Source organism: Pan paniscus, chromosome 1 (genome assembly GCF_029289425.2).
Source record: "Pan paniscus chromosome 1, NHGRI_mPanPan1-v2.0_pri, whole genome shotgun sequence".
Taxonomy (NCBI): Eukaryota; Metazoa; Chordata; class Mammalia; order Primates; family Hominidae; genus Pan; species Pan paniscus.
This window is the reverse complement of record NC_073249.2, coordinates 206,755,518-206,769,748: the sequence shown is the minus strand read 5'-3', so window position 1 is coordinate 206,769,748 and position 14,231 is coordinate 206,755,518. Positions and strand designations below refer to the sequence as shown.

The following is a 14,231-nucleotide window of genomic DNA, read 5'->3' as shown; positions in this document are numbered from 1 at the left end:
CTCTCTGAGTCTGCACTGTGGGCTTAGGCAGGCCCAAGGCAAAGCCAGGCCTCCCAGGCTCTCTGAAGCCCAAGAGGGACAGAGAGGCTCGGTATGGCCGGAGCGCACCACCACTGACACAGCTCTCTCTTTGCCAGGGAGCGGCACCACCTCCCTGCCGGCACCTCTCCCCTTCTGAGGTCTGCTGACCCTGGTGCTGTTCCCTGCCTCCAGCCTCTGAGTCCTCCCAGGCACCAACTGCCAGGAAACCTAATAAACAAGGGAAAAAGCGAAGAGTGAAGAGGCAGTCCCATCTGTTTGGGTCCCACCATCTGTTTCTTTCAGGATTCCCAACAGCCTCCTTTGAGCCTTCACCTGGTTTCATTGTGCCTGCAGCTTGGCTCCTTGAAGAGCTGGGATTTGACCTTTTTGTGACCTTGCACTAGTTCCCAGGATGGCTTTAACCCTCTGTGTTCTGCATGGATGTGTGTCTTTCTGTCTCTCTAAAGACAGCCTAACTGCTGCACTCATCCTAACCCCTTTCTAGGTTTCCTCACATGCACAGGGAGGATCTCCTGCCTTTTGCTGTGCAGGAGGAAGACATCAGAGGTCCCGACTGGCCACTAGCCCAGCCACCCAGACCATAAGGATTTTTTTATTCCAGGTCCTAGAAAGTGCTCACAGACATTGATGGGTTTTAAAACAAAAACAAAAACAGAACACAGTGTGAGGGGGTGGAAACCCAGAGGAGCTCTTCAGAATCAAAGTGTTCTCTCAACTTCTTGGTCCCATTGGCCTCCAAAACCCAGGAGAACTAGCTCCACCCCTGAGCCAAGCTGAACTTCCAGTCTTCAGGAAACTGCTGGTCTGTACCTTCCTTTCTCCGAAGCTTAGCTTTTGGTGGCCTATGGCTTCCATCAAAATCACAAATCCTTTATTTTATTTATTTATTTATTTATTTATTTAGATGGAGTCTCACTCTGTCCCCCAGGCTGGAGTGCAGTGGCACGATCTCGGCTCACTGCAACCTCCACCTCCTGGGTTCAAGTGATTCTCCTGCCTCAGCCTCCCGAGTAGCTGAGACTACAGGCACCTGCCACCATGCCCCACTAATTTTATAGTTTTAGTAGAGTTGGGGTTTCACCATATTGGCCAGGCTGGTCGTGAACTCCTGACCTCAAATGGTTCACCACCTTGGCCTCCCAAAATGCTGGGATCACAGGCATAAGCCACCATGCCTGGCTACAAATCCCTCCCTTGAAATTGTTCTCTGATTCATGCCCACATTCCTGACTTTTTTTTTTTTTTTTTGAGACAGGGCCCGTAGTCCAGGGCTTTACTAAGCACTTAGCAATGGACTAAGCACTATCTGCATATTATCTCATTTCATCTTTACAACACTGTGAGATAGATAATATTATCCCCAATTTGCAATCAAAATGTATAAAGTAATTTTGCCAAGTCCCCACAGCTCGTCAGTGGTGGTGGTAGTGGTGGCGGGGGTCAGGATTTGAACCCAGGCCTGTCTAACCTTATGGTGGGGCACCAGTTATATCTGTGAAAGATGAAGGCCCATCCGAGCAGGGATGGAAACCCTAGCCTTGTTCCCCAACCCACCTGCAGACACCGTGAATTAGACCATCGCTCTCCTGAGGGGATGGGAGGCGAGGAAGGGAGGGGAGAGGTCCAGCCTCACTGGCTCCTCTGTCCTAGACATGGAGGCAAGTCCCACTGCTCTCTTCAGCAAGGCCACGTCCCCCGGCCGCGAGAAGCACGGTGCTTCTGAAGGTGAGTGGGCAGGCGGCGCTGCCTCTTCATCAAGATGGTGACAGGCATTGGTCCTGGGGTCAGGAGAGTGTCTTAGCACCGAGAAAGTCCTCAGGGCTTCATGGAGTCCTCAAAGCAGCCGTCTGCATGGGGAATAGGATTATCCCCAATTGAAAGATGAGGAACAGGTGCAAAGAGGTGAAGTGACTTGCCCAAGGTCACAGAATACACTGGTGACAGAGCTGGGCCTGGATCAGGCCTCCTAGTTCCCCGCTGAGGGACCATTTTTGCCACTCCGCTCTGCCTAGAGTCCTCTAGCAACGTGCCAAGGAGGTCAACTCAGTGTCCCCATTTAGGAATGAGCAGGGCTAAGTGAAGCTGTCACTGCCCCCACAAGTAACTTTCCAGAAGATCCCAGGGGCTGCCGGCCAAGGAATCTTAGAGGCCAGCTTTTTACAGGCAGACATCTCATCCCACCCCACACCAACTGGAGCGGAAGGAGCTCCACAGCCGAATGGTTAGCTCGAGTCCCTAGGAACTTAGCTAAGCCCCTGCCCCTCTCTAGGCCTCTGTTCCCCCAGTTGGTCAGTGAGCAGTTGGACGGGGTCATCTTCAGGTCTCAACTTGGTCATTCTGTGGCTCTCCAGGTCCCCAGCGCAGCCTGGCTACAAATACTCTTTCTTCCATGAAGGCCTCAGAGAATCTCTTTGGATCCAGGTAGGTAGGATTTCCAATAAAGGTACACTCTCCTGCCACCCATTTTCCTGGGGTGGTCCCTGGGGTTTTCCCTGACTTGGAAGGCCAGAGGCAGGTTCAGCCTGACATTTAGGCAGGTGTCGTAAAGAAGGCACTCCTGCCCAGAGCAATCACGGTCTCCCAGGTCTCACCCTACCTCAAATCCCCCACTTTACTTTATCTCCCACACTTCCAAGATCTCTTTCCAAATGCAAGTATGCATGGGAGGGCTGACATAAAACTCTTCTGACCACTGGACTGGACAAGAATGTGATAGTAAAAGAGGGTCACGATCCAGGTGTAGTAGCTCACACGTGTAATCCCAGCACTTTGGGAGGCCGAGGCAGGAGGATCACTTGAGGCCAGGAGTTCAAGACCAGCCTGCGCAACACAGTAAGACCCTGTCTCTACAAAAAATTTAAAAATAGGCCAGGCATGGTGGCTCACCCCTGTAATCCCAGCACTTTGGGAGGCCGAGATGGGCAGATCATAAGGTCAGGAGTTCGAGACCAGCCTGACCAACATGGTGAAACCCTGTCTCTACTAAAAATGCAAAAATTAGCCAGGCATGGTCGCATGTGCCTGTAGTCCCAGCTACTAGGGAGGCTGAGGCAGGAGAATCACTTGGACCCGGGAGGCAGAGGTTGCAGTGAACCGAGATTGCTCCACTGCACTCCAGCCTGGGCAACAGAGCAAGACTCCATCTCAAAAAAAATAAAAAATAAAAAATTAGCCAGACATGGGTGTGTGCCTGTAGTCCAGGAGACTGAGGTGGGAGGATCGCTTGAGCCCAGGAGGTTGAGGCTGCAGTAAGCTACGATTGTGTCCCTCCAGCCTAGGTGACAGAGTGAGATCCTGTCTCAGAAACAAAACAAAAGAGGGTCATCAGGAGAACACTAACCTCTTCCTAGTCCCAGCTGCTGCTAACTCATTGAGTGACTTGGAGCAGTTGCTTCGAGCCCATGTTTCCAGGCTTCTGCTTCCTTAGCTATCAGATAAGGAGGCTGGAGGGAGCCATCTATTGCATCCCTTCTGACCCTGACTTTCAGGGGCTTCTGGGTGGGCACTGGAGGTTGGGATGCCCAGGGCCACCTGACTTCACCTGCACAGGCTAAATCTCAACAAGTCCAGGCTACTGACACGAGCAGCCAAGGGCTTCCTGAGCAAGCCACTGATCAAAGCTGTGGAGTCGACCTCCGGGAACCAGAGCTTCGACTACATACCGCTGGTGAGTGCCCTGACCCCAGGTGTCAGTCTCCCTCCGCTCCACTCAGCAGCAGGGCCTTCCAGTGATCCCCCTGCCCACCTCTCCACTTCCTCAAAGAGAAGAAGGCTTTGGTCTTAGAGCTCAGATCCCCTGAGTTTTGAGGTTTCCTAGAGCTTCCCACCCAAGTAGTTAGCAGGGCAGAGGGAGTTTGCATGAATCTCCCCTGCCCAGAGGCCTAGGGATATTGCTAGAAGCCAGCACCAGCATCACGAAAATTCTTTGCAATCTGCTATCTTTGCCTTAAAAATTCGTGGGAATTTTGCATTCTACTCCACGCATCTATGTGTATCTGTTTTTCAGTACATAAAAATAAGCTTTGAAATGACTCATGAGTGAGTAAAATTAACATCCCAGGGACATGGACTGTGTTTAGCAACTGGGTCTGCGGACACCTCAGCATGCTGTAGCAGGGTGAGAGGCTCAGGTCTGGAGTGGGCTTCTCTGAATTAAGGAGCAAGGGAGACTGGCCCTGCCACATCTGGGGCCCCTCAGGGCTTGGGAAACAGAGGATGCTCAAAGGAGGAGCACAGTTTGAGCATCACTGCATACCTCTTCTGTCCCTCCATACCCAAGTGCATAATACTCTGAATTTCCAAATATCCAGGGCAACTGAGCACTAGGCATGTTTTCACTCAACAAGTATTTATTGAGTTAGGCCCAGTGCTAGACCCTGGAGAGACAGCATTGAACTAGACAAACATAGTTTCTGCACTTATGGTGCTAAGCGTCTAATAGGATTCAGACAAGGAACTAGGCAATTCTAACTCTTGGGAGTGGCAATGGGAGAGGTCTGGTTTGGTTGGGGAGTACAGGGGGTGGACATCTAGACCAGGCTTGAGATGTGGGGAGCAGACCCAAGCATGACTTCTTGGAGAAGGTCAAGGCTAAGCCAAGACTTGCAGGATGAGGAGATATGGCCAAAGGCCTCCAGAGGAGAGACAGAGCTTGGCAGCTGGGGAATGGAGTTGGAGAGGGTAAGAGTCAAGGATTAGGCGGTGCAGAGCTTTATTGATCATATTTTGGACTGAGTCTATGAGACACTGAAGTCATTGAACTGAGCCTCCAAAAAGTGTGTGATCTATGCCTCATAGAGATCCCTCTGTATGTAGGACAGATGGATTGGGGGTGGGGAGAGGGGAGGAAAGAGGAGGCAGGAATAACATGAGGAAGCACGTGATGGATTGCAGAGCGATTTAGAAAGTAGACCTGTTGAGACTTGGAAACTGATGGTTACACAGGGAGAAAGAGGAAGGTGAGCTGCTAGCGTTCCCTGCGTTGCAGGGGACATTCCCAGTGGCTGAGGTGAGGCCACCCCCCCAGGACAAGAGGCAAATACGGAGTGAAGATGTTGACTTGGGCTTGGAGAATGATCTGTTTGAAGTGTCTGCAGGATAAAGGATAGAGATACTCAATTGACCTGGGTATCCTGAAAATCCCCCAGGCAGGCAGGGTGGGGTGGGCAACATGGATCCAGACTTTTGCATGGCCTGGGGCTCCCTGGGCTAAAACATTTGAGGCCCACTGAAGGGCTTCCCCCACACACAGGTGTCTCTGCAGCTGGCCTCTGGAGCCTTCCTGCTCAACGAAGCCTTCTGTGAGGCCACACACATCCCCATGGAGAAGCTCAAGTGGACGTCCCCCTTCACCTGCCACCGAGTGTCCCTCACCACCCGCCCGTCTGAGTCCAAGACCCCGAGTCCCCAGCTGTGCACCAGCTCCCCGCCTAGGCACCCCTCCTATGACAGCTTCTCCCTGGAGCCTCTGGCCAAGGGCAAGCTGGGCCTGGAGCCGAGGGCAGTGGTGGAGCACACTGGAAAGCTGTGGGCCACGGTGGTGGGGCTGGCATGGCTGGAGCACAGTTCGGCCTCCTACTTCACTGAGTGGGAGTTGGTGGCTGCCAAGGCCAACTCATGGCTGGAGCAGCAGGAAGTACCCGAGGGCCGCACGCAGGGCACACTCAAGGCCGCTGCCCGCCAGCTGTTTGTGCTTCTGCGGCACTGGGATGAGAATCTCGAGTTCAATATGCTCTGCTATAACCCGAATTATGTGTAGTTGGGTGACGGGGAGGCTGGGTGGAGGGAAGGGTGGGGAGGAGAGGGATGGGCAGGGCCATGTCAGCCTGGTTTCGGGGAGCTTTTGGAGCTGTAACTAATATATCAGTTACTAGAAAGAGCCCCGGACTGGCAGCCAGGAGGCCTGAGTTCAATCCCAACTTTGCTACCATCCAGCCATGCAACTTTAGGCCAGTGCCTGCCCCCATCTGGGCCTCAGTTTCCTCATCTATAAAATAAGAGGGCGAGATGAAGGAGGTGGAGTGGATCTCAAATGGTTCAGTGGTTCCTTTCTGCCCATTCAGGCAGTCCCGGGCCGACTACTGCTGGGGCTGGGGAGGGAAGACGCAGTGGAAGCCTGAGCCCTGTCTGGAGGTAGACCACGTGAGCACAGAGTGGACACAGCAATGCCCACTCAAATAAAAGGGCAGATGAGAGAACCCAGTGACCTCAAGTAACCAGGCCTACAGGCTTGCATAGGCACATAGACACTAGCTTAAAGTCTGGTGCCTGTAGGACAGGCTCTTGTCTCCATGGTAACAGCCAAGGACCCCCCCTAAATCCCACTTAAAAGCCAATTGGAGAAGCATCCTTCTCAACGCTTTACAAAAGAGTACCTTGGGGGCCTTTTGTTTTGGCTAGGAAGCTTCCTTAATACACACTAGTATTGCCTTGCAGATCATTAGTGGCTCCCTCACTAAGAAGAGGTGGTGGCAGGACGAGGGGAGACACCTTGTGAGTTGACGTGTTAGATTTAAGTGGCAGTCTGTGCAAAAATAGTCCTAAAAGAACAGACATGGTCACAGAAGTCAGTGAAGACACCAGAGAACACCTTACTTAATTTTCCCACTTTTAGGAACTGGGTAAAGCGAACTGCATCACTTGTACTGAGGCACGAGGGAGCCACCACCAAGTAGGTCGCACCGTGGGATCAGGGGGTCCTCTGGAGCCATGCCACACTGTGGGAGAGAGGCTTGGCTGCAGTGCCTTTGGGGATGGCAGCTCTGGCCAGGGGAGGCCTGATTTGTTTGGTGAAATGAATGAATTGACACTTCAGGCTGGATCCCCTAGGGGCTTCCTGCCCTCAAGCCAACTGTGTGATGCCTACATGGGGAATGGCGTGCTGTGGCCTCAGATACCCTAATGGCTGGCATAGAGCTGCCCAGTCTCCTCTTCCCCACTGACTCCCCTGGAGGTGGGTCTAGACCTCACCAAGGAACCCCACCAGCTTGGGACTTCAGGCTGAATCTATCCACCCTAGAAGCCCCCTCCTTCAAAGCCTTAATCTCTCCTCATCAAATTCCTGTCCCAACCTTGGAGTGAAGCTCCACAGACTTCCCTCGTGGGAAGGCCTTGAAAGCTTAGCTTATCAAACCAACTCGTGGGGTCCTGCGGGCTCTGGCGCAAGCCCCGGCCTCAGGAAGACTCGAGGGGTGTGCAGCCTCCAGCAGGGGCTAGAGTCAGGGAGGAGGCTCCAGCAGAACGCCCACTGGGCACAAGGGGAGAAAAAGCAGCCCCAACATGATATGGTGCCCTGCCCCCCACCCCCACCCCTCCATCTGTGCCACAAGTCTCCCACGAGGGATTCTCACAGCCCTTTTGAATACTTAAGATAAAATCCCATTGCTGCCTTGTGGACTGGCTCTGCTTCAGACTTACCCTCTGGGGAGGAACCCAGGCAGGCAGGCCTGGACACTGTGGCCATCACAACCCCAGGTGGGGCAGGATGCCAATCTGGGGTGTTGGCTCAAAGTCAGTGCCACCAAGGCGGGTAAGAGCTTTGGGTTGTCTTGCTCCAGGCTTCCAGGAGATGTGAGCAGAGCTTTGTCATCTCCCTGCACACTCCCCATCCCCTGCCAAAATCACTTCTTTAGCTATGCAGGCAGCAGCCTCAGCTTCAGGGTAAGGGTGGCCGGGGGTGGCATCTACTTCCTGGACCACAAGTAATGGGAAAAAAAATGCCAGGTTTTGAGTCAGAACACCCAGACTCAGGTCTCAGCCTAGTACTAGTTTGGGCAAGTGGTTTCTCCTCCTAGGTGCCCTGGAGCTGGGGCTTTCTCCTGCTCTGACAGTCCCAGACTCTCTGCCTCTGAGAGGTTTCCCTCTTCATGAACATGAATTTGCTTGAGTTCTCTGTGTGACCTTGAACAAGTGGCGTGTGTGTTCTGGGCCTCTTTCCTCCTCTACATAACCAGGCTGAACTGGGCTGTCCAGCACCTCCCCGCCCCACCAGATGAGTCTGATTCTGGGTCTCTAGGCCTCAGCGTGGACAACGGCCAGGGCTCGAGGTGAACCGGTCTCTGCCAGCATAGAACTAGTGCTACAAGATGCCTAACAGGAGCAACCAAGAATCCAGCAAGGTGGTGGGCATGCCACCCACTTCTCTAGGAAAGTTCCTCAGACTCTGCTCCCGCACCGGCCCCTGGAGCTCTGCAACATGTTTGAGGCCCAAGAAAACTGCTGATCTCTGCAACCCTGGCTCCCCTGCCCAGCCCCAAAGGTGCAGAAGAACAAATCTTCATTGGTTGCAGATAACCCAAGAGCTATGGGGGCAGGTCTGGACAAGAGACATTTTTAAAGAACTTCAGCGGTATTGAGAAGACATGCAGCCTCAAAAACGTGCTACCGGGACTGCTAGGCAGAGGACCTAGGGGACTTACTTTAAGGAAAAGATAAGAACCTTCGGTAATTAGTACATACATTGAAGCTAACAGAGTTCTAAAGTTTCTCAAGCAGGGAACACATTGCCCCTGCAATCTCATTTACTTTGGGTTAATCTGGTTTAACTTGCTAAACCAGCCCTTGCTTTCTAGGTCATACAAAGGAATATTTATGCCCTGCACTGTCTGAAGAAAGGGCTAATGCCACCGTATGACAAAGCCCAGCCTCCAAGCTGCCTTCAGTGGGAAAAACACTGAGCTGAAAGTTGAGGAACCCAAGCATGGGTCCCAACTCCACCACTAGTGTGCTGTGTGACTTCTGGCAAATTACTTGCTTTCTCCGAACCCCTGTTTCATCTTTTGTGGAATGACGGGGGTTCACAAGATCAGCATTTCCAACCCTGTTCCTCACTCAGATGAGACGTGAATAAGCAGCCTATGAGAAACTGTGCTACGGGCAAAGATGTTGAGGAAGCAGTAGAAAAACAAACTTCTTTAGATTAGGACAACCTGACCCGTTAATATGTTACTGTGCGTTGTCAGGCTCCGAGCAGGTGACCCAGCAGCAGCTCTTCTCTGGTTACTAGGTCGGAAAATGCTGGTCTAGATCTCCCTTAGGGCTCCTGGGGCACTGGCATTCAGAAAGCCTTTACTGGGTGCCTACTGTATGCCAGGCATGGCATACTGGGGTACCACAGTGAACATGCGAGGTGCTGTCCCTGTCCTTTTTGGAGCTTGGCAAGGAGCATTTGAAGAGTCTCTGTTTCATGAATCATTTTCCCACTCCCTGGTTCTCTAGATGGGTTTGTCTTCACTGGCCCTAGAATGGTCCTGCCATCTGTGGGTGTGGCCTCATATTAGCACTACCTAGGTACCCTTTGCGCTAACGGCCAGCCCCCTGAGCTTTCAGACTCTCATTTATGGTATGGGTACAGATGACCACAATAGCTCATGGTATTGCACAACCAGAGGGGAGTTCGTGCTGGGGGCCTCCTTGTCCAGGTGGAGCAGGAATGTCCCTGCAACAGAGTGCCCCGAGGGCCCAACCTCCCGCCACACACAGATGCAGAACCCTGTCTCAGGCCCCTCAGCTCGAGACCAACTCCACATGCCAGGATAACTGGGCCCCATCCTTTGGCAGACTTACACTGGACTTGTCCATAAGCGGCCTCGGTTTCCAGCTGGCACCCATGTTTCCCCAGCCAGTCCCTTCTCTGTGGGTAAAATGAATGGCATCCCCTGGCCTTCACTGACCTGAGCTGCCACTCACTGCCACTTGCTGTGGCTGATGAATGGACTAGCTGCTTCCAAGACTCGATTCTGGTGGGCTTTCACCTGCTCTTCAGAGACATGAAAAGCAAGGGTTCCTCCTTCTCCCTTCCAGCTGGTTCACCAGGAACAGCTGTCAAAAAAGGTTTCTGGAAGTTTCCTGTAGATCCTGACTTGCCCTCTGTTAATCCCTACCCTTATTTGAGGGCCATGCTACTGTTCCCCTTCTCTCTTCCTTGGCAGGGACTCCCCATGAGAGGGAAGGAGGAAAGGGGTCTCCCCTATCTGTGTACAGTCTGCCCCCCACACTGCAATTGCCTGCCCCATTGACCTGCCTGGCTGGATCCTGTGTGACACCCCAGCACCTATCATTCAGGGGTCCAAATGCCCAAATGCACGTCTCTCTATGTGCCCATTATAACATCTCTAAGTGGTCCCTAGATTCAAATGCATTCCATACTTTTAGTGCCCTGGGAAAGGAGAGGGAAGGGTACTGCCGCCCCATGAATGGGGCACGTGCTCATTGCCTTGGCATCTGGAAGATTTTGTTCTCACCAATCTAGCAGAGACTAGAGAAGTCAACAGAAAAAAGATGGACACATTCTTCAGCTGTAACATAGCATGCTCTGCAAAGCCAGTGTAAAAATAACCAGGGCAGGGGTGTGTGTGCGTTTTGCAGCTGGGTAATCTGATCCGCAGAGATCTGTCCAAGGTCAGGGGCTTGGCAGCAGCTCCTGGCCACGCCTACAACTCCCAACCGTGGACCTCTCTGCCCCGTGTGTCCAGCCCTGCTCCCAGCCCGTTGACTTTAGCCTCTCAACAGCACTGCCTCCCCGGGTTACCCGATGAGGTGGGATTTTTCTCCTGTTCATGCTGCAAATCTCCTTGGCTCAGGGCCAGCCGTTTTGAGCTTACAGCCACGTCCCAACGCAATGCGCCTCATCTCAATGCCGCTGACTGTGGTGACACATGTGGTATAGTTTCACTATCTGCCCAGGTGGCTTTGGCTCAAGTGGCATGGCTGGTGCTTGTCCCCATCAGAGCCTCAAGTGCCTATGACATGCTACCCGTGCCCTCGCCTGCTCATCTGTAATGTCCCCATAGTGCCTATGACACTTTCTTCTTCTTGGGATATGCATCACCTGCTTGCCTGGTAGCCAATTACACAGATGTCATGGAAGCCCTGGATGTCAGCCGTCTAATGTCCACTAATACTCAGCAAATCCTACCCTGGGGCTGTATGTGTGTCTGTTCTCAAAGAAATGGCTTCTTTGTACATAGTGGCTACTGTTATCTAGGCTTTGAGCTGATAAAAATTGTTGAACCTGATAATATGACAAAGTTATACTTGTGTCTGATCTTTTGTTCTCAAAGCCAAGGATACCTGGCTTTCAGACTAACAGTTCGGCGATCTGTTTGCCTCACTTCACGTGTCACATCTGTCTTCGTTTGGGTTCCCCATAAGGTGACTAATTGTCGCGGTGTGCCAGGGACTGAGGAAGGTTACCAGGATGTGAGACTTTCAGTTTTAAAACTGGCACAGTGCCAGTCAACCTGGAACAAGTTGGTCACAGCAGTTCCTTCAAAAGCAGAGCCTGAGACAAGGATTCAGTGCAAATAGTTTATTTGGGTGATTCCAGAAAATACCCTTAAGGAAATGTGGAAGTGAAATAGGAACGCAAAGAACACCAGTAAAGGGAAGGTTACCAAGGAGATTACTGCTACAGGTGTGGACCCTCGCCCCACTGGTAACTCTGGGAGTCAGAGTAGATGCACACCCCAAAGCTCACAGTGAAGGAACGGGGTGCGTGTACACCAGCTCCACTCAGCCCTTGGGGAGGGCCACTCTGGAGGATTCATTCCTTGGTGCTTCTGGTGTAGCACAGGTGCACCAGCTGAGCAGGCTCCTGCAGCCCGCGAGAAAGCTGCCAGGCAAAGAAAGGTAGGCGCTCGTGCTAATAAAAGGAGAACATGATGCAGTGTGTACCGTGCGTTTCCTTCAACCCTGGCACCTCCCCTGCACAAATGATTGAGACATGCGTACAGTATCTTTGCAGATTTTAAAGTTCCAGATATGCTATCTACTATTCCAAGACCTCTGTAATAATAAATGACCAGGATGTATCATTATTGAATAGAGAGAGCCTAAATTACAAAGGGTAACCCATATTTTTTTTTAGTACATTTGGTTTGAAATTAGCAAGATGAACCATGAAACTGATTTTTTTGGCTTTTTTAAAAAGAAAGAGATGCAGGTGCTGGCAGACGGGAGTCAGGCCCAAGTGCACTGACCTGAAACACGCCAAGGGGCTGCAGCAAGGCACTGACGGCACCTGCAGCAGTGTCTCTCCTGAGCTGCTTGCCACATTTCAGATTTCTCCCAGAGGCAATTCGTGATCACAAAATATATTTATTTGAAAATCATTACCAGCCACCATCTTGTCTTGGAACCCACACAGACTGACCCCAAAATCAAACATAAGGCTCATTTAGAAATCCTTCAGCAACTTGCCTTGTTTCCTCCAAATCAATCATCCCTTTTCAGATTTGAGGGAGGACAATGGACTATAATAGGAATTCCCAATAAGCCAGAAACATTGCAGCGGTGTGCTAAGGGCTCCTAATGGGAAAAATTGGAGGAGCCCCCAGGCCGAAGCTGACATGGTAAACAGAAACCCTGTTCACATGCATGGCCCTCCTAGATGATGTTCAGCTGGATAATGGACTGTCACTGTGATAGACAAGCCCTCTCCCTGGCCCTCACCATGGCTCTAGGCTGCTGGGGGGACCTGACGTCCCCTTTGTAGTACCTCACTGACTTCTATGAGCCTGGCACTGCCTCTCCCTTTGTAAGACACGTGCTTCTTTGTTCTTTTCCTCCACTGTGCATCCTGTAAAGGCCAGTTTTGTGTGTGTGTGTGTGTGTGTGTGTGTGTGTGTCCTGCTGGGATGGCAATTAGGATGTCCTAGTCCCTCACGGGTGAAGAACACATTGAGGAAAGCAGGTTCTCGGGGCTCCTGGGTTAAAGAACTCTGTAGGAGACGAAGTCAGCCCGACAGTTCAGGATCCTGGGTCTCCTGGGTCCTCCGTCCCACAGTACCCCACTCCCTCCAAGGCACTGCTTGCCCCCCGCCCCGGGAAACCTGAGCTCCACTGGGCTCAATTAATCCGTATCCTGGTCTGAAACGGAGAGAAAATGCCAAGTCGAGTCCAGCCTAGCTCTGCCAAGCTCTGTTGTTCTGCCATCAAGCAGCAGTTGCCCTCATTTCCATCTGAGCATCACCTAGAATCTCCCAATGATGAATTCATCCTAGAAGCATCCAGACCACCCACGCACCAAGTCCAGCAACCCCAGATCCAGGGCCTGGGAGGAGGAAGGCGGCACACGTCCTCTGTGATAAGTGAGACAAGGGTAGTCTGGGCAGGCATCTGCTGGGAGGGGTTCCTCTCCTAGCCTGGGGGAAGGAGGGGCCCTGGATACCCAGGATGGTGGCCATGCCAAGTTCCTGAGCCCTCAGTAAGATCTCGGGGACAGTTGTTTAAAACGGCTTCCTCAGCCATCCCGAACTGAACTAACCACCCCCTACGCTACTCCCAAGCTCCAAGATCCTCCAGGTTGCACATATGGGTCCTCTCGGGTGCTGACCCAGGCTCCATCTACCCTTCATTCCTGGCTTCAGAATCTGGGGTTTCCCATGGGTAGGAAACCAGGGATCCTTCGTAGGAATTGCCTTCGCCCTCCAAGCCTGCTGTTCTGATACCGTTCAGCAGAGGGCGCTGTGGCCGTGCACTGCCTTCCAGGCCCGGACCAGCTCCTGCCAAAGACATCTGTGGAAAGAGGAGCGGCAGGGATGAAGGGATGCTTCAGAAGCTATTCCTGTCCCCTGTCAACAGTCTTTCTTCTCTGCTAAAAATGTGACACTAGCTCACCTGGGGCTGGAAAGGAGAAGGTGACCTCTTGGTCCTTCCCTGCTTGGCCCACTCCTCCTCCTCTCCACCTGTTGGTACCCTCCCCTCCTCCAAACTCCATGGGAAGCCACTCTCAGGAACACTTCCCAGAGCTTCTCTCAGCAGCAGCCTCACAGGGGACACTCTTATTACACGTATGTGTGTCCTGTCTCCCCCATCGGATTGGGAGCTCCAATCATGCTTGGAAGTCTCCTCCAGGGCAGGATGCTGTTAGGTGAAAGGCACTTAGAAGAGACCTCCTGACAAAGCAACACAGGGTAGAGACCAGATTCTCAGGATTCCCCAGACAAGCCATTCAAGTCCTTGCATGTTCACTCTGCCTATGAGGGACATTTCCCAGGGACACACTCCACTCCTGTCATCCTTCAAAGTTCAATGCAGAGCTCATCTCCTCCAGGAAGTCTTCCCTGTCTGGCACCCCCAAGGCAGACTGGGCCTCTCCAACCTCTGCTCCCACAATCCTTTGTGCGTACTCTAGGTAATGCCTGCTACGAGCACTTCTCAATGACATTTCAGGGCTGTGTGGCCATGTG

The 14,231-nt window shown here is 52.3% G+C and overlaps 1 protein-coding gene across 5 annotated transcripts in view; it reads left to right on the top strand.

Moving 5' to 3' along the window:
* Positions 1-12,837, top strand: part of VWA5B1 (von Willebrand factor A domain containing 5B1) — a 70,754-nt gene extending 57,917 nt beyond the window's left edge. For 3 of the 5 annotated variants that reach the window (XM_003814406.4, XM_063594347.1, XM_055097274.2), the window contains exons 19-22: positions 1,693-1,767; positions 2,394-2,463; positions 3,592-3,709; positions 5,294-12,836. In XM_003814406.4, coding sequence (XP_003814454.1) covers positions 1,693-1,767; positions 2,394-2,463; positions 3,592-3,709; positions 5,294-5,800 — 770 coding nt within the window. In that variant the 3' untranslated portion in view covers positions 5,801-12,836. Of the gene's footprint in view, positions 1-1,692; positions 1,768-2,393; positions 2,464-3,591; positions 3,710-5,293 lie in introns of all 5 variants that reach the window. The other 2 variants (XM_055097291.2, XM_055097283.2) reach the window with 2 other exon arrangements.
* Positions 12,838-14,231: the final 1,394 nt, after the last annotated feature.